An 18,992-nucleotide genomic window follows, 5' to 3' on the forward strand; every position below is an offset into this window, starting at 1 on the left:
TGCAGTACTCTGCCGTGACTATTATAAAGTTGACAAAGCAGTAGTGTTCTGCTCCGCAGCTGAGCACATCCAACCGCCACTGACCCTGTTTTTCTGCAGGTTGTGACCTGCACAGATCGCTGTAGTGTTTACTGGGAGAGCCAGAGGTCACTTCTCAATGTAAGTCTGAGACCACAACGAGGCTCACATAGACTTACACTGAGAGCTTGTGACCGTCACCTCTGACTTCCGGTCAGTCAGGAGCCTCAAAACACAAGCCGCGGAGACACCATCACATGTTTCTCAATGCAAGCAATGACTAGCCAGGTCTTTCCCCGGGAAGGAACAACCACGGGAAGGGCAGTCTCCAATGAAGGAAACCACCTATGCCAAAACATGGTATCCATCCACAGACAGCTGTTTCACACTCATCAGTGTGGAGTAGGAAACTGGCCAGTAGGAGCAATGCCTAGTAGAAGACAGTGAAAAATGAGGATGAATGAACTCAGTGATTCTAGAGCAATGCCCCCATCCCTTATGTGTCTCCGCGGCTTGTGTTTTGCATGAGACTGCCCTTCCCGTGGTTGTTCCTTCCCGGGGAAAGACCTGGCTAGTCATTGCTTGCATTGATAAACATGTGATGGTGTCTCCGCGGCTTGTGTTTTGCATATTTTTACATATTTCCCATAAGGGATGCGGGCATTGCTCTAGAATCACTTCGTTGAGAAACATGTGATGGTGTCTCCACAGTGTTGGATGTTGATCTCCATGAGTTCATTCATCCTCATTTTTCACAGGAGCCACAGTCACAAGAAGGACAATCGATCTCGGAATGACGCCGGGAAGAGCTGAAGATGGCGGCTGATAAATATAATACAAGGGGCACGGAACGTGTATTAGTAATACCTCTCTTGGGGTGAAATAGAAAAGATGCTCGAGTGGTGGCTTACAGAACTGACCAGTGACCATAAAATTGATTAGACTAATCTCCCGTCACATCTGGCTTGCTTATCTCTGAATTAATTCAGTTGATTGACAGGTGTCTCCAGATATAAACATATGGAAGAGATCTGACAACTAGTTCAATGTGGGGAGAAGCTGGCCTTAACACTTTAACAACCAGGGGTATTTTTGGTTTTGCATTTTCATTTTTTGTTCCCCTTCTTTCCAGAGCCATAACTTTATTTTTTGGTCAAAATGGCCATGTGAGGGCTTGTTTTTTTGTTGGACGAGTTGTACTTTTGAATGACATCATTTATTTTACCATGTTGCTTAACAGAAAATGGGAAAAAAATTCAAAGTGCAGTGAAATTGCAAGAAAAAGTCAATCCCACACATTTTTTTTTTTTGCTAGGTTCATTAAATGCTAAAACTGACCTGCCATTATGATTCTCCAGGTCACTACAAGTTCATAGACACCAAATATGTCTAGGTTCTTTTTATTTAAGTGGTGAAAAAAAATTAGATTTCCTAATAAACAGGCAATCCCCACATGTATTCAGGCTGTCTAGCAGCTGCAAATCATGCAGCTGCGGCGACACAAAATAAATCTCCAAGCACGCCCAGACTGCTCGGAGAACACCTGAGCATGCTCGGAAATATCGAGTAATGAGCATACTCGCTCATCACTACTCACAACACGTCCTGCACAGAAGACATAACCAAGTGTATAGATAGAGGAGGATACTTCACAGAATGGCGAGGACCATAACTGGAGTTCTCTCTTCTTGTTCGGCTTTGCAGACGATCGGTCTCTCCCTCTCTCCTTCTGTTCCGACAGCCTCCAGTGCTATAGAGAGGCCCTAACGCAGAACAGAATGTTGTGCTGCAGTTCTGTAATGCTGCCACCTTCTAGCCAACGTAATTTTGTATCTGAAACAGAAGACATAATAGTGAACTTTCCAACGCTGGACCCCTCTCCCCTCTGGGTCCCTGTGCAGTTGCAGCGGCTGCATAGGCAGTATGTTCGCCTCTGCCCTGTCTTATTTCTTCTGACGCCGCTTGCTGCACTAATATGCCCATAAGAACACTGTGAAGTTTTTATTTTTCACTGGCATTAAACTTTAATCTCCTACTTTGATACAGCTCCTTTTTCTGGATGATGCTATCTCAGTAACATTCATATTGATTTATTAAATTGATTTTTCTTATTTTACTGTTCAAATCTTTAATGAAAGCTTATAGTTACTATGTACAATGTTTGGTCATATGGAATCTCTGACAGCCTGCACTGTGTTATTGTCTTTGTGGCTTAGGCTCCAGATGGCTGCACACAGTAATTTTCTGATTGCTGTTCTTTTGTGGAAGTGTTGCACCATTATAAGTGGTAAGCATTTGTTTCTTTTCTTGTATGATTCTATAATTAGCTGTTGATGCTGCAGTCTGCGCCTCCAAAATCCTTTGGCGCTGATAGGTACATCATGTAGTCTCAAGATCAGTCCTTCTCCCCCAGCCAATTGCAGATTTAAGGGCTTTTTCACACGTCAGTGTCTCCGACTCATGTGGTGACAGTTTTCACTTGTACCGGAGACACTTATACACATAGACCCATTCAAGGGAACAGGCTTGTGCACGTGTCAGTGTATTTCCATGGACCCTATGTCAGTGGGCAAAACACATTGACATGTCTGTTTTTCAGTAGCAGCAAGGGTCGCAAAATGTCAGTCACATGCAGGGCTGTGAAGTCGGAGTCGGAGGCCATTTTTGTGGAGTCAGTATAACTTGGACTGACTCAGACTCCTAAAATATAATAAATTGGGTACAGTAGTTCAGTGCAGTTTCTTTTTCAGAAGAATTTGGGAAAGTTATGAAATGTCCTATAAATGTCTTTCCTATTCCTGATCTAAGGTCTAGACTTTTAGCTGAGATGAATCTGTGCTGCAGTTTATGTTCATGATAAGTAGTGAAGCTCCTGCTCTACAGATAAGGGGAAAAAATAAGCACACAGGGAAGAAAAGCCTACATTCATCTCAAAATTTCTGGAGTGAACAGAAGCAGGATTAAAGTAGGTAACTACTTCCTAAAGCATATCTAAACTTTCAATAAACTGTGCATAAATCAATAGTCCAGTATTTGTTGTCTCTGTATGCTTGATGTTTTAGTTTGTTTTTCCTATACACTATACATAGAATATTAGTGGAAAAATTGTTTTCAAACATCTCAAATTCAGAAATACAGTAACAGGATCGATGAGGACATATATATTTGTGTCCACTCCATCAAAGAGAAAAAGAGGATGGCACCGCTAACATCGCTGCAATACCACAACGTTAGTGCTTCAACATGCTGCAGGCTGCACCTGTGGACTCAGGGTGCTGATCCAGAAATGCACAACATCAACGATTGCAAGTAGATAAAGGCAGATCGCACGCACTGGTCTTGTGTAAAAATTGCCACCTGTCAAAACATCATGGTGTTTTAACAGTTGCCAATAAAGAGTGGAATTTTTACACAAGACCGGTGAGTGCGATCTGCCTTTATCTACTTGCAATATATATTTGTGTGTGTGTTCTGTGATTCAGCACAAACATGCTCCCTCCCTCCTTCCCTCTTCATAGACTGTGAATAAATATGATGTGAAGCACTTAGTAAGCTGTAGCCTGCTGAGACAAGCCTTGACATTGAAAGTTCAGAGTAAAGCTATTTAACAACACATTTTACAAACTTTATACTTATCATCTGTCCTATTGATTTATGCAAAGACTGTTTTTTTTATCCCAAATTATACAGTGCAAGATTCCCTATTCTTGCAAGAATTGCAATGTTCTTTTTATTTTTTACAGGACAAAATTGTTTTGAGAGCGAATTTACATAATTACAAAATGTCTAAGAAGCATCTTTTGAAGTCAGCTGAATTTGAGCATTTCACAGTGACTCAAGATAGTAAACATTTTGTGTGTCAGTGTATAAGTGACCCAGATGAAAACAAATCATGTGATGCCAAAATCAGTGCATACTCAGGCAGTGGTAAAAATGTTCCTTCAAGAGATTCCAATCTAAAAAGATATTTACAACGCTGCCACCCAGAAGTTTACAAAGCTGTGACAGAAAAAAGGTCACAGTAGCACCAAGAAACCAGAGACCAGCACTTCCTGCCAGGCGAAGGAGGAGGAAAGAGCATCTCAAACGTCAGTTACAAGATATTTTGTAAGTGACAAAGTTACTGTAACAATGACAGAAGATGTGTTTAAAAGACAGCTCATCAAGCTTGTTGTGAAGGACTATGTACCTTTATCATTATTTGCACGACCAGCTTTTACAGCTCTTAATGGAGAAATAACCCGCAAACTTGGTGTTTCTTTGGAAAGAGAAAGTATTACAAAATTAGTGATTGAAGAAACCCTTAACCTAACGGAAGATCTTAAAAAGACTCTCAAGAGATGCTTTGTATTTCTTAAAATGGATGCCTGCACCCATCACAGAGTGAACTATTTTGCTATCAATGTTCGATATGTTTGTGGCAACCAAAAAATTGTTACGAAGACACTGGCAGTAAAAGATGCAAAAGCTCATCACAGCAGCCAGTTTCTCCAGACTTTAGTGGAAAAAGTTCTGCAAGATTATGAACTCAAAAAAGAACAGGTTTTTGCTATTGTAACTGATAATGTTTCAAACATAAGTACAATTAAACTGATCAATGAGAATAATGAAGGTGAACAGCAGCTAGAAGAACATTTTACATTCAGTATGTTGGAGATGGAAGGCCACAGTCCTGTTTCCATAATGGAGGAACAAACAGATATTACTACAGATGAACAACAGCAAAATGATTCTTTACAATTAGATGATCTTGTTGAAGCTGCTTCACATCTCTTTCCTATTCATCACATGCGCTGTGTTGTGCACACGCCGCAGCTGGCAATAAGAGATAGTCTGCAAGAGGGACATGCTGGAACTCTGATTAGCAATGTGAGGAAATTGGCTATTGCTGCCAGGACCCCTAAAATTGATTCCATCTTTGAGACGTGCTGGAAAAGGGGCAATTGTGGGTCAAGCCACTCGGTGGGGCAGCACCTATTTAATGACTGAGTGATGGCTTGAGCTGAAACCCTTCCTTGTAGGTATGGCCAACCCTCAGGTAATACTACATGAAGGTCAATAGACAGAGGTGGCTGAATTGAAGGAATTGCTTCATCACCCATTTACAGTGACTAAAAAGTTACAAGCTGAGGATTTATCTCTTGGAATTTCTATATAGGAGTGGAAGAACTTGTTGCTTTGCTTGTACAAAGAGGAGGTTTAATCGCCGATGGCATTGCTGCTTCAACAAAATGGAGAGAGACACTGCTATTAGAAAATAAAATTCTTTGGCAGCTGTTTATGTGGACCCAAGTAATCGTATTTTGCTGGATGATCAACCACTTACTAAAGGAAAGGAAGCTCTTATTGAGGTAGCAGTTAGGATGAGTGGGCTACAGGACGGCCAAGAACAAGAGGACTCAGATCCTGCGAGTGCTGCTGCTGCCATTGCTTCATCCTCCTCAGATGAGGAGTTTGATTTTGACAAGTATTTGGATGACATGGAGCAGTCAAAGCGTTGCTGCAGGGAAAAAGATTCCACTCCCATAGAAAACAGATTGACCATATTTCAGCAAATTTTTTCACTTGCTCTCAAAGAAGTAAAAGAGTTCAATTGTTTATCAAAACTGACTGTGCACTAGGTAATTCCTTTATACCCTGAAATTGTTAGAGATGTTGCCCATGTGGTTATTGCTTTGCCACCAACTCAAGTTAGTGTAGAGAGGTTGTTTTCTAGCCTTAAAATAATTAGGTCAGATTTGAGGTCTATAAAGGAGGATCTGATGGAGGCGATACTATTTCTCAGAACAAATTCATAGACCATTTTTTTATTTTCCCAAGGGTACCCGGAGAAATTGGACCCCAAAAGTTGTTGTCCAATTTGTCCTGAGTATGCTGATACCCCATATGTGGGAGAAAACTACTGTATGGGCACACGTCGGGGCTCGGAAGGGAAGTAGTGACGTTTTGGAATGCAGACTTTGATGGAATGGTCTGCGGGTGTCATGTTGCCTTTGGAGAGCCCCTAATGTACCAAAACAGTGGAAACCCCCCACAAATGACACCATTTTGGAAACTAGACCCCCTAAGGAACTTATCTAGATGTGTGGTGAGAACTTTGAACCCCCATGGGCTTCACAGAAGTTTATAACATAAAGCCATACAATTAAAAAATCATATTTTTTCCACAAAAATGATCTTTTCACCCTCAATTCTTATTTTTCCAAGGGTAACAGGACCGTAAAAGTTATTGTGCAATTTGTCCTGAGTACGCTGATACCCCACATGTGGGGGTAAACCACTATTTGGGCGCATGGCAGAGCTCGGAAGGGAAGCAGCGCCATTTGACGTTTTTGGCTGGAATTGAGATCGGACACCATGTCGCGTTTGGAAAACTCCTGATGTACCAAAACAGTGGAAACCCCCCACAAATGACACCATTTTGGAAACTAGACCCCCTAAGGAACTTATCTAGATGTGTGGTGAGCACTTTGACCCCCCAGTGCTTCACAGAAGTTTATAATGCCTGGGCGTGAAAATAAAAAATTCGTATTTTTTCCACAAACATGATCTTTTACTCACCATTTTTTTATTTTCCCAAGGGTACCAGGAGAAATTGGACCCCAAAAGTTGTTGTCCAATTTGTCCTGAGTATGCTGATACCCCATATGTGGGAGAAAACTACTGTATGGGCACACGTCGGGGCTCGGAAGGGAAGTAGTGACGTTTTGGAATGCAGACTTTGATGGAATGGTCTGCGGGTGTCATGTTGCCTTTGGAGAGCCCCTAATGTACCTAAACAGTGGAAACCCCCCACAAATGACACCATTTTGTAAACTAGACCCCCCAAGGAACTTATCTAGATGTGTGGTGAGCACTTTGAACCCCCCAGTGCTTCACAGAAGTTTATAACGCCCGGGCGTGAAAATAAAAAATTCGTATTTTTTCCACAAACATGATCTTTTAGTCACCATTTTTTATTTTCCCAAGGGTACCAGGAGAAATTGGACCCCAAAAGTTGTTGTCCAATTTGTCCTGAGTATGCTGATACCCCATATGTGGGAGAAAACTACTGTATGGGCACACGTCGGGGCTCGGAAGGGAAGTAGTGACGTTTTGGAATGCAGACTTTGATGGAATGGTCTGCGGGTGTCATGTTGCCTTTGGAGAGCCCCTAATGTACCTAAACAGTGGAAACCCCCCACAAATGACCCCATTTTGAAAACTAGACCCACTAAGGAACTTATCTAGATGTGATGTGAGCACTTTGAACCCCCAAGGGCTTCACAGAAGTTTATAATGCCAGGGCATGAAAATAAAAAAATCGTATTTTTTCCAGAAACATGATCAATTAGTCCCCAATTTTTTCATTTTCCCAAGGGTAACAGGAGAAATTGGACCCCCAAAAGTTGTTGTCCAATTTGGCCTGAGTACGCTGACACCCCATATGTGTGAGAAAACTACTGTATGGACACACGTCGGGGCTCGGAAGGGAAGCAGTGACGTTTTGGAATGCAGACTTTGATGGAATGGTCTGCGGGTGTCATGTGCGTTTGGAGAGCCCTTGATGTACCTAAACTATTGAAACTCCCCACAAGTGACCCCATTTTGGACACTAGACCCCCCACGGAACTTATCTAGATGTGTGGTGAGCACTTTGAACCCCCAAGTGCTTCACAGAAGTTTATAACACTCGGATGTGAAAATAAAAAAATCATTTTTTTCCACAAAAATGATATTTTTGCCCCCATTTTTTTATTTTCCTAAGGGTAACAGGAGAAATTGGACCCCAAAAATTGTTTTGCAATTTGTCCTGAGTAGGCTGATACCCTACATGTGAGGGTAAAACACTGTTTGGGCGCATGGCAGAGCTTGGAAGGGAAGGAGCACCATTTGACTTTTTCAACTCAGAATTGGCTGGAATTGAGATCAGACGCCATGTTGCATTTGGAGAGCACCTGATGTGCCCAAACAGTGGAAACCCCCAATTATAACTCCAACCCTAACCCCAACACACCCCTAACCCTAATCTGAGCCCTAACCCTAGCCCTAACCCTAGCCCTAACCCTAGCCCTAACCCTAACCCTAGCCCTAACCCTAGCCCTAACCCTAACCCTAGCCCTAACCCTAGCCCTAACCCTAACCCTAATGGGAAAATGGAGATAAATACTTTTTTTAAAATTTTATTATTTTTCCCTAACTAAGGGGGTGATGACGGGGGGTTTGATTTACTATTTATGGCGGTTTTTATGCTTGGCAGCTGTCGCACGCTAAAAGACGCTTTTTATTGTAAAAATAGTTTTTGCATCACCACATATTGAGAGCTATAATTTTTCCGTATTTTGACTCACCGAGTCATGTGAGGTCTTATTTTTTGCGGGACGAGTTGACGTTTTTATTGGTATCATTTTCGGGCACGTGACATTTTTTGATCGCTTTTTATTCCTATTTTTGGGACGCAGAATGAACAAAAACCAGCGTTTCATGAATTTCTTTTGGGGGGGTGCGTTTACACCGTTCCGCGTGCGGTAAAATTGATAAAGCGGTTTTATTCTTCGGGTCAGTACGGTTACAGCGATACCTCATTTAGGTCGTTTTTTTTATGTTTTTGTCGGTTTTATGCAATGAAAACTATTTTATATAAAAAATAATTATTTTTGCATCACTTTATTCTGCGAGCTATAACTTTTTTATTTTTTCGCTGATGATGCTGTGTGGTGGCTCGTTTTTTGCGGGACAAGATGACGTTTTCAGCGGTACCATGGATATTTATATGCGTCTTTTTGATCGCGCGTTATTACACTTTTTGTTTGGCGGTATGATAATAAATCATTATTTTTTGCTTTGTTTTTTATTTTTATTTTTTAAGGGGTTCGCTAAAGGGGTTAACTAATGGGACAGTTTTATAGGGCGGGTCATTACGGACGCGGCGATACCTAATATGTGTACTTTTATGGTTTTTTTTTTTATTATTTCCAAAAAATGGATTTATTGGGGGAATTTTTTTTTTTTTTTCTAATTTATTTGGCGATTTTTTTTTAATTATTTTAACACTTTTTTTAATTTTTTTTTTTACTTTATTAAATAGTCCCAGGTGGGACATCACTGTCCTGTGACAGATCGCTGATCTGTCACATCACAGATCACTGTGACAGATCAGCGATCTGACACAGGCACTGCAGAAGGCTTCCTCATGCCTGCGCTTTGCAGGCACTGAGGAAGCCAGCTTCCTCAGGCCCCCGAAGGCCCCGTCGCTATCTTGGATTCGGGGGCCTGGAGGAAAGGAGCCCCCGCAGCAGCGCTGCACATTGCGCTGCCGTGGGGGGCTCAGGGAAGCACGGAGGGAGCCCCCTCCCTGCCGATGCTTCCCTTTAACCCCCGGTACACCGCGATCATGTTTGATTGCGGTGTGCAAGGGGTTAACGTGTCGGGGGCGGTCCGTGACCGCCCCTGACACATTGTGCCGGGTGTCAGCTGTAATAATCAGCTGACACCCGGCCGCGATCAGCGGCGCTCACCACGTGGGCGCCGCTGATCGCGCTAGACGTACTATCCCGTCCATGGGCATAGGGGCCCAGGTCCCATAGACGGGATAGTACGTCGGATGGCAGAAAGGGGTTAATGGTACTGCAAAGCCAAAACCGCTGCGGATCCGCAGCAGAATCCGCAGCGTGTGCACATACCTTAATAAGTTTATTTATATATTTATCTATTATGACATGTTTTGCATGTTTAGTACAATCGTCAGCGATTCTGACACATCTGGTTTAGTAAATACTTGCAGTTTCCCCACCCCCCAAACTAGAGGTTTGTCTGGTGGTGGTGGGGGACTTCTGAATGGGCCCCTAACCAGGTAGCCACTTTTACAACTATGGTGGCGGGCCCTAATAGTGGGTATAGGGGAACCTCAGCAGATGACTGTGATGTTACAGAAAATAAATCTCTATGCAAAGACCAACACCGATATTACTGCCATATGGTGACCATATAGGTGTAGATACCAGTCCTGCAGAACATACAAGAAATTACAGTACAGTTACAGATAGTGGCTTACGGGTAATCTTCATTCTGATGTAATCATTGAGTTTTCTTGTATTTTTCATTTTGCCCAGACCGATAAGACAACTTCTTCCATCCACGACTCGTCTGCAGAGTTTACAACAAAGACACATTTGATGTTTCATATTTTCATCACTGTCCCCATCTATTTCCAACCTGCACAAGCTCCTCATCCTGCTGACACCCTAATGCTGTGCCACTGCTGCCGTATGTGTGCCTATTACTGCACTTGCTGTTTGGCACAATAAATCTATGTTCCCAAGAGGAGCTTTTGGTGAGTTTTTGATGTTGCAGATTTTCTGCACCCATTAAGTAAAATAGGTTACTTGCATTTTTTAAAAAAATATGCAAAGTAAAAAAAAACTCAGCAAAAAATTATTGTGGTAATGTAATCTTATGGATGTGCCATTTCTGGGGTGGCTAAGAGCTGATTTTTTTAGTCTGGGAGGGGGCCAATATCCATGGCCTCTTTCCAAACTATTAATATCAAGCTGCAGTTGTCTGTTTAGCCTTTGCTAGTTTTTTAGTATAGGGGGACCCCACATCAATTTTTGGGGAGTCTCCCATACAATAACCAGTAAAGGCTAAACAAAAAGCTGTAAGCTGATATTAATAGCCTGGGAACATTCATGGCTGTTGGCCTTTTCCCAGAATATTAACATCAGTCCCCAGTAGTCAGCTTTCCCTCTGCTGGTTCAAAAAATTTTGGGGAGCCCATGCCATTTTTAAAAAAAATTAATTTTATACACAATTTACACAGCTTACACAGCGGGTGCTCAGTACAACTCCCATCATTGTTCCCTGGTTGCGTTGATCTCAGGCAGACCAGGCGATAATGATAAGAGCAGCCTTCAGCACCTGGTGCCTGATAACTGCTAACTGTACTGCTTTTCCCAGGCGCCGGTACGTGTCACACGGGCACACAGACAGCAAACAGATACACGGATGCCACATACGTACATATGGATGATACATGGACCACAGATCTCACCAGTACTGGTTTTTCCAGTACAGGAATCACCAGGACATTTGAAGGGGGCCTAACATTACACTGCAAGATGAGAGCTGTGATAGCTGCACTACCCATCTCTGCATGTGCTATCCTGGGATAAAAAAGAGGGTGAGGAGGTGTATTCTCCTATGTAGTAGGAGGGTACAGTATATGTGTGAATATGAGGGTGTGTAAATAATTTTCTGATTACATGAGCGTGTGTATTTTTTGTGCGTATTTGAGGATTTATTTTTGAGCATATATAGTAGTGTAAGTCTAATGAGAAGAATATTATGTGTAAATAAAATAGAACTGCATCCATTCTGAAAGGGAACCTGTCACCATTTTTTTACCATATAAAGTACGTCCAGCACCAGTAATCTCTCTGTTACAGCATTCTAGAGTGCTATTTCTATGTCCCCAATGTGCTCTGCATAACACAAAAAATTGCATTTATTATACTTACCTACAGCGCAGTCCGGTCCAATAGGCGTCACTGGTATTGATCTGGCATCTCCTCATTTTTTTGCAATCTTCATCTTCCTACTTGCATTGTGTGAATAACATGTCCTATGTCCACACAGTGTCCTCCATCTTTCTCCTGCCCTGATGCACTTCTTTCTGCCCTGCCGACTCGTTTTGGCTTTTCCCCATGCATGCGCATTACATGACTTCGGAATGTATGACTATACGGCCTTCTATACATAGCCCACTGAAACCCCTCACTTAGCTATAAATAAAAAAACACCAAACTGCGTGACATTGGATATAATGGCCACAGCAGCCTCATTTATTAAATATCGTCTACAGTAAACATAAATAACATTAAATCAAATTAAACAACATTAACTTGACTCTGAAAAGACGGAGGGGATTGAAGGTTCAACCATTTTGAAAACTGCAACAAACAGCTCCACCATGCCACACCCAGCCGCACCGCAATTGGCCCATACCAAAAATGTCCCGCTGCGACCTCTCAATTTTAACACCTGCTTAACACCTATTGGAGTCACCCATCTCTGCAGTGGGCTCCCCCGTCCTCCTTTGGTGTAATCAACATCCTTCAAAACCCCCCTCCTTTTCCACCATAGTGAGCACGCGTGACCCTTTATGCCTGAGTCCCACCACACCAAAAGTGTCTTTTCTCGTCCCTCCATCAGTGCTGATGCCCACATATCTATACCAATATCATTTAAATGGGCCCCATAGGCCGGGTGCACATGATCAGGAATTGGCAGCGCTTTGGACGCAGCACATGTCCACTGCCGGCTATTGAACGCAGGTCACTCCACATGTGATCACTGAGCCGTGCGGATTCACTGCGTCCAATACATTGTACGGGTGAGATTCATCATGTCTCCGCAAGATAAATAGACATGTTGTGATCTGGAGTGCCACGCCGCATGTCCATCTCTGCGGGTGAGCCGCGGGTATCTGTGGACACATAGTGGGCATGGGATTTCTTGAGATCCCATCCACTATGCTGTAGCATTTGGATGCTGGATGCAGCGATTACTGATCGTGTGCACATACCCTCAGAGTCTGTGTTTTTTTGTCTAAAAGTGTCCACTTTTCTGTGGCTGTTGGAACAGACGGACACGTTCAGAGAAAGAATCTATGGTTCTATACAGGATTCAGGCAGAACGCACTGTGAGCAGTAAAGAAAGACAGTGTGAACATTAGATATACCGTATTTTTCGATTTATAAGACGCACTTTTTCCCTCAAAATTGGGGGGTAAAATGGGGGTGCGGTGGAGCAGGGTCCCAGGGTCTCCGCAGGCTAGGATGAAGGGGTGATCGCATGTGCAGCGCATCCCTGCAGGTGTTCGGTGCTGCGGGTATACGGTGCTGCAGGGGCTCTGTTGACATTTTTTGAAAGGTCAGAGCCCCCGCAGTTGCATGGTTTCCTATCGGGTGGACTCCGGGAAAATGGCTGCCGAGAGTGGTGCATGCACAGACGGAGATCTCGGCACCAAGATCTCGTGAGATGACATTTCAGCGCTGAGTCCACCGCATAGGAAACCATGCTGGAGTGGCATGGTGGCTCAGTGGTTAGCACTGCAACCTTGCAGGGTTCGGGGTTCAAATCCCACCAAGAACAACATCTGCAAGGAGTTTGTATGTTGTCCCTGTGTTTCCATGGATTTCTTCCGGGTACTCTGTTTTCCTCCTACATTCCAAAGACATACTGATAGGGACTTTACATTGTGACAGTGCCACTAATGTCTGTAAAGAGCTGTGAAATTAATAGCGCTAAATTAGTAAAAATAAATAAACTGCAGGGGTTCTGGCGTTTCACAAAATGTCAGCAGAGCCCCCGCAGCACCATAAACCCGCAGCAACAAATACCCACAGCAGCGCCAAACACTCACTCATCCCGGCATGCAGCAACGCTCCACTCTTGCCTCCTCCAGCAGCGAACCTAGGACTCCGCTTCACCACAGCCACCACCCCCCAGTAAGCAATAAGATGCATGGATTCTAAGAAGCACCACTGTTTTATTAAAAAAGTTTATTTTCCGCCTCAAAATTTGGGGTGCGTCTTAGAATCCGGAGCATTTTGTAATCCGCAAAATACATTAAACTACTGATTCCTTTTATGGCGACACTACAATTACAGAACTATATATGTAGCACATATACACAGATACACACTATACATGTACACACATTATATATACTTTATAAATATAGAAATATACATTATATACTGTATATACAGTATACAGATGCCTACAGTATGTACAAGCACATATATAAAGTATATACAGTATACAGACGCATACAGTGTGTACAAGCACATATATAAAGTATATACACACAGAAACATTCAGTTTATATACAGTATATACAGTATGCTCACATACAGTTTATATATATTGTAAGGTAGTGCTGTCATTCAGGTAGGGGACACTCGCTTGGCAGCCAATAAATCACATCCGGCACAGGTTTCTTAACATAACTCCAACAGTCCATGCGGTTTATTAGGCATCATAAACCAGGAACAGCAACAGAATGTTCATATAAACAGCATAGCGTCCATGACAGAGCTTCACTCTGCTTATCCTGTGGTAACACAGGTTCTGCAATGTCCAGTACACAGGCTCTCTAGCCTCAGAGTTATATCCCCTTTTCGGGTTTACCTCATGGCTGCTTCTCAGTGCAGACATTGATTCCCTCCAGGGAACTCTCACACACACGTCTCACGTGTACAGGAAGGCAGACCCATCTTCCTTCAGTCGGTCTCACGTCAGCCCAGACGAGACCTTTCATATGCACCAACCGGGTCCCAGCATTCACTCATGTGACCTACCCTGGCCACCTTATGTGGTCCGTAGCCACGCCCCCCGGATCACATGGCTATGACCTCATCACAGATCCTTCACTCATTCACACTCACATAGTCTTTACTATAGGTGTTTTTAAACACACCCCTGGGAGGATTTGTAGGTAGCTGGTTCCGCCTGTCTCACCAGCTACCTGAAGACTTCTCCCTTATACACTGGCACGAAAGATCAGCTCTGCTGATCAGCACATAATCAAGCCTTCATCTCAAGGCCACCCACCTTGAGATACGTTACGATCATTCAGCATCCTACTCCAATCAGGGCACTGGAAATGCTTATACGCCTGTCCAGGGACACCCACACAGTGCCCCCTAGCGGACATAATGGTCACTACACCACAATATTTACACAATATACTGCACACATGCAGTATACAAATATAATATACATACACATACTATACTGTATGTACATGTGTGTGTAGATATATATACAGTATATATATATATATATACAGTATATATGTATATATATATATATATACTCACATGCACCACAGATATGCACAATCATACTATATGCTGTATATATGCACAGACATACTATATGCACATATACAGACACACACACTCTATACTGCACATGTACATACACAGATACACATATACATGTACAGTATACTTACCAGGTTCTGTTGCTTCACTTGTACCCATTCATTCCCAGGACAGTGCTTTACGAGCAGCCATGATGAGGACTCTTGAGCAGATGACACTGGCACACAGGGCTGCAGTCATCTTCCTGGCACGGCTCTGATCTCTGCTGTGCTATAATCAGCTCCTCCCCCTCACTCTCAACTTCTAACCTGACTGCAGGGAGAAAGAGAGAGAGAGTGGGGCTGGAGGGGAGTTTAGGAGAGACACTCTGGGACTAAAGAGGATGCACAGCGTTATTCACTGCTGTACACCCTCTGTGCACTTCATGAAGGGACTGCAGACATAGGGGGCCCCGTGTTATGAATGGGTCACCAAGGAGGATGGCAGGAATAGGCTAAGCCACCAGAAGACCAGAGAGGTTGGTAACTAAGCAGATTGCAGACCCCTAATCCTATCAACACAACTAGCAGTAGCCGTGGAGCATTCCTACGATACCCTAGACACTTCGTCACAGCCAGAGAACTAACTAAGCCTAAAGACAGGTGAAATCTAACCTGCCCCGGAGCAGATCCCCAAAGGAATAGACAGCCCTCAAACATATATTGTCGGTGAGACAAGATGAGACACAAACACAGGCAGAGAACAGACTGAGCAAACGGTGGGGCCCAAGCTGTCTAGACAGGACAGGACAGAAAAGATACTGTTTGCAATCACGCACAAAACCCTAAAAAAGTCCAACACTTCGGATATACAAAAAACCTGAGGCCACACGACCTCACCCCCACTAGATCAGCACTCTGGTATAAACTATAAACTGGAAGCAAAGCAAAAAGATACTAACATAACAGGGGACTGAACAAGCTGTAACATATGAAGCAGGGCCCAGCACTGCCCCCAGCAGGGAGCACGCTGAACCCTAGCAACAAAGCAGAAAGCAAAAAAAAGGCACAACCAGATTAGATGCAAAGAATTAGCAAAAGAATCACTTAACTGAACCATGCAGATCAGGCAGGGGACAAAAGAACTCCAAATACACAAAGAGGAAATCACCAGCAACCTCCAAGAGCAGCCAGCTCACTTATATGCTCCCAGCCAGTAATCCCAGGTTCCTAATTATCGTCGTCAGGTGGGGAACTTCCATCAACCTGGCCAGCTCCACTACTCTCAGTAACCACCAGATGAGCTTCGGCTCAGAACTCCGAGCAAGGGAATTCACAACAGTACCCCCCCCTTGAGGAGGGGTCACCAAACAGGATGGGCCCGGTGAAAGGCACGAATCAATCTCTTGGCATCGATGTCAGAAGCAGAGACCCAAGAATTATCCTCCTGGCCATAACCCTTCCACTTGACCAAGTACTGAAGTCTCTGTCTAGCCAGACGAGAATCCAATATCTTCTCTACCTCATACTCTAAATTACCCTTAACCAGTACAGGGTCAGGGGGCGCTGCCATGGGAATGACTGGCTCCTCAAACCTTTTCAACAAAAATTTATGAAAGACATAATGAATCTTAAACGTAATTGGAAGAGTCAAACGGAAAGAAACGGGCTTAAGGATTTCCAAAATCTTATAAGGTCCAATAAACCTTGGCTTGAATTTTGGAGATGCAACCTTCATGGGAATATTTTTTGAGGACAACCAAACCATATCACCCACTTTAAACCGGGGACCAATGGTCCTATGGCGGTTGGAAAACCATTGGGCCTTTTCCTGAGAGTGGGACAACTTATCCACTGCTTGGTCCCAAATCTGCTGCATTCTCTCTACCACAGAATCCACACCTGGGCAGGCAGAAGCTTCCACCTGCAACGAAGAAAATGGAGGAATAAACCCAAAGTTACAAAAGAAAGGAGACATCAAAGTGGCAGAGCTAGCCCTATTGTTTTGCGCGAATTCGGCAACGGGCAAAAATGAGACCCAATCATCCTGATCAGCAGATATGAAACATCTCAAATAGGACTCCAACGTCTGGTTTGTTCTCTCAGTCTGCCCATTGGTCTGAGGATGAAATGCAGATGAGAAAGACAAGTGAATTCCCAGTTTGGAACAAAAAGCTCTCCAAAATCTGGAAACAAACTGGACCCCTCTGTCCGACACAATGGTCTCAGGAATTCCGTGCAAGCGAACCACTTGTTGTAAAAACAAGGGCACCAACTCAGAAGAAGATGGCAACTTTGGGAGTGGTACAAGATGGACCATCTTAGAAAATCTATCACAGATCACCCAAATAACAGTCATTCTCTGAGAGACAGGGAGATCAGAGATAAAATCCATTGAGATATGGGTCCATGGTCTCCTGGGCACAGGCAGGGGCATCAACAAACCACTAACACGAGAACAGGGCTTAGACCAAGAACAAGTCCCACATGACTGCACAAAATTCCTGACATCACGAGATAAGGCAGGCCACCAAAAAGACCGACTCACCAAATCTCTGGTACCAAAGATACCTGGATGACCAGCCAACGCGGAGCAATGAATTTCAAACATTACTCTTTTCCTCCACTGGTCAGGGACATACAATTTTCCCATAGGGCATTGTTCAGGTTTATCCTCCTGAAATTCCTCCAGGGCATGTCTCAAATCAGGAGAGATGGCGGAAAGAACTACACCCTCATTTAGAATGGTTGTAGGCTCGGTCACGTCCAGAGAATCCGGAAAGAAACTCCTAGAAAGGGCGTCCGCCTTAACATTCTTAGTGCCCGGAAGAATGGAGACCACAAAATTAAAACGCGTGAAAAACAAGGCCCACCTAGCCTGTCTAGGATTCAAGTGCTTGGCTGATTCAAGATAAATCAAATTCTTGTGATCGGTGAGGACCACAACTTGATGACTAGCTCCCTCCAACCAATGTCTCCATTCTTCAAATGCCCACTTCATGGCCAATAATTCCCGATTCCCCACATCATAGTTACATTCAGATGGAGAAAATTTTCAAGAAAAGAAGGCACAGGGATTCATCTTAGAAGTTACCGGATCTCTTTGAGACAACAAGGCTCCTGCACCAATCTCAGAAGCATCTATTTCCATCTGAAATGGGAGTGAAACATCAGGTTGCCGTAGAACCGGAGCAGAAGTGAATCTCTGCTTAAGCTCCTGAAATGCCGAGACTGCCTCTGGAGACCAATTCACCACATCAGCGCCCTTTTTGGTCAAATCCGTCAGAGGTTTAACAATACCAGAAAAATTACTTATAAATTTACGGTAGAAATTAGAAAAACCGAAAAACTTCTGAAGAGCCTTCAGAGAAGTGGGCTGAACCCAATCATAAATGGCCTGTACCTTGGCCGGGTCCATTTCAATAGCAGACAGGGGCAAAATGAATCCCAAAAATGAAATCTTCTGTACACCAAAAAGACATTTCGTTCCCTTAACATACAGAGTATTTTCCCTCAAATTCCGGAACACAGTCCGGACATCTTCCACATGAGAATCCCAATCACTGGAAAAAATCAAAATATCATCCAGATAAATGATCAAAAACGTATCCACAAGGTCCCGGAAAATATCGTTCATAAAAGATTGGAAGACGGAAGGGGCATTAGTGAGCCCAAAAGGCATCATCAGTTACTCAAAATATCCCTCCGAAGTATTAAACGCCGTCTTCCATTCATCCCCGTGCTTGATACGAATAAGATTATATGCCCCCCTGAGGTCAAGTTTGGTAAACCAACAAGTACTTTTAACTCTGGAAAATAAATCAGAAATCAGGGGTAACGGGTACTGATATTTAACAGTGATTTTGTTAAGGGAACGATAGTCAATACATGGCCTTAATGAGCCATCTTTTTTGGTCACATAGAAAAAATCAGCACCTAAAGGCGAAGAGGATGGTCCGATATAACCCTTCTCCAATGATTCCTTGATATAAGATCGCATAGCTTCATGTTCAGGTACAGATAAGTTGTAAAGCCGACCCTTGGGAAATTTACAACCGGGCATTAACTCAATTGCACAGTCATAACTCCTATGATGAGGCAAAGACGCGGAACAAATAGTCAGGAA

General features: G+C 43.4%; 1 protein-coding gene across 5 annotated transcripts in view; it reads left to right on the plus strand.

Moving 5' to 3' along the window:
- The window catches only part of LOC141047547 (programmed cell death 1 ligand 1-like), a 129,943-nt gene that overhangs the window by 64,237 nt on the left and 46,714 nt on the right, over positions 1 to 18,992 (plus strand). For 3 of the 5 annotated variants that reach the window (XM_073542637.1, XM_073542636.1, XM_073542635.1), the window contains exon 2: positions 2,235 to 2,305. The exons of 1 other annotated variant lie outside the window; for it this stretch is intronic. In XM_073542637.1, coding sequence (XP_073398738.1) covers positions 2,242 to 2,305 — 64 coding nt within the window. In that variant the 5' untranslated portion in view covers positions 2,235 to 2,241. Of the gene's footprint in view, positions 1 to 2,234; positions 2,306 to 10,109; positions 10,331 to 18,992 lie in introns of all 5 variants that reach the window. One more of the 5 variants, XM_073542638.1, reaches the window with a different exon arrangement.

The sequence above is a fragment of the Dendrobates tinctorius genome, unplaced genomic scaffold (genome assembly GCF_039654945.1).
Source record: "Dendrobates tinctorius isolate UK_male_01 unplaced genomic scaffold, ASM3965494v1 ptg000128l, whole genome shotgun sequence".
Taxonomy (NCBI): Eukaryota; Metazoa; Chordata; class Amphibia; order Anura; family Dendrobatidae; genus Dendrobates; species Dendrobates tinctorius.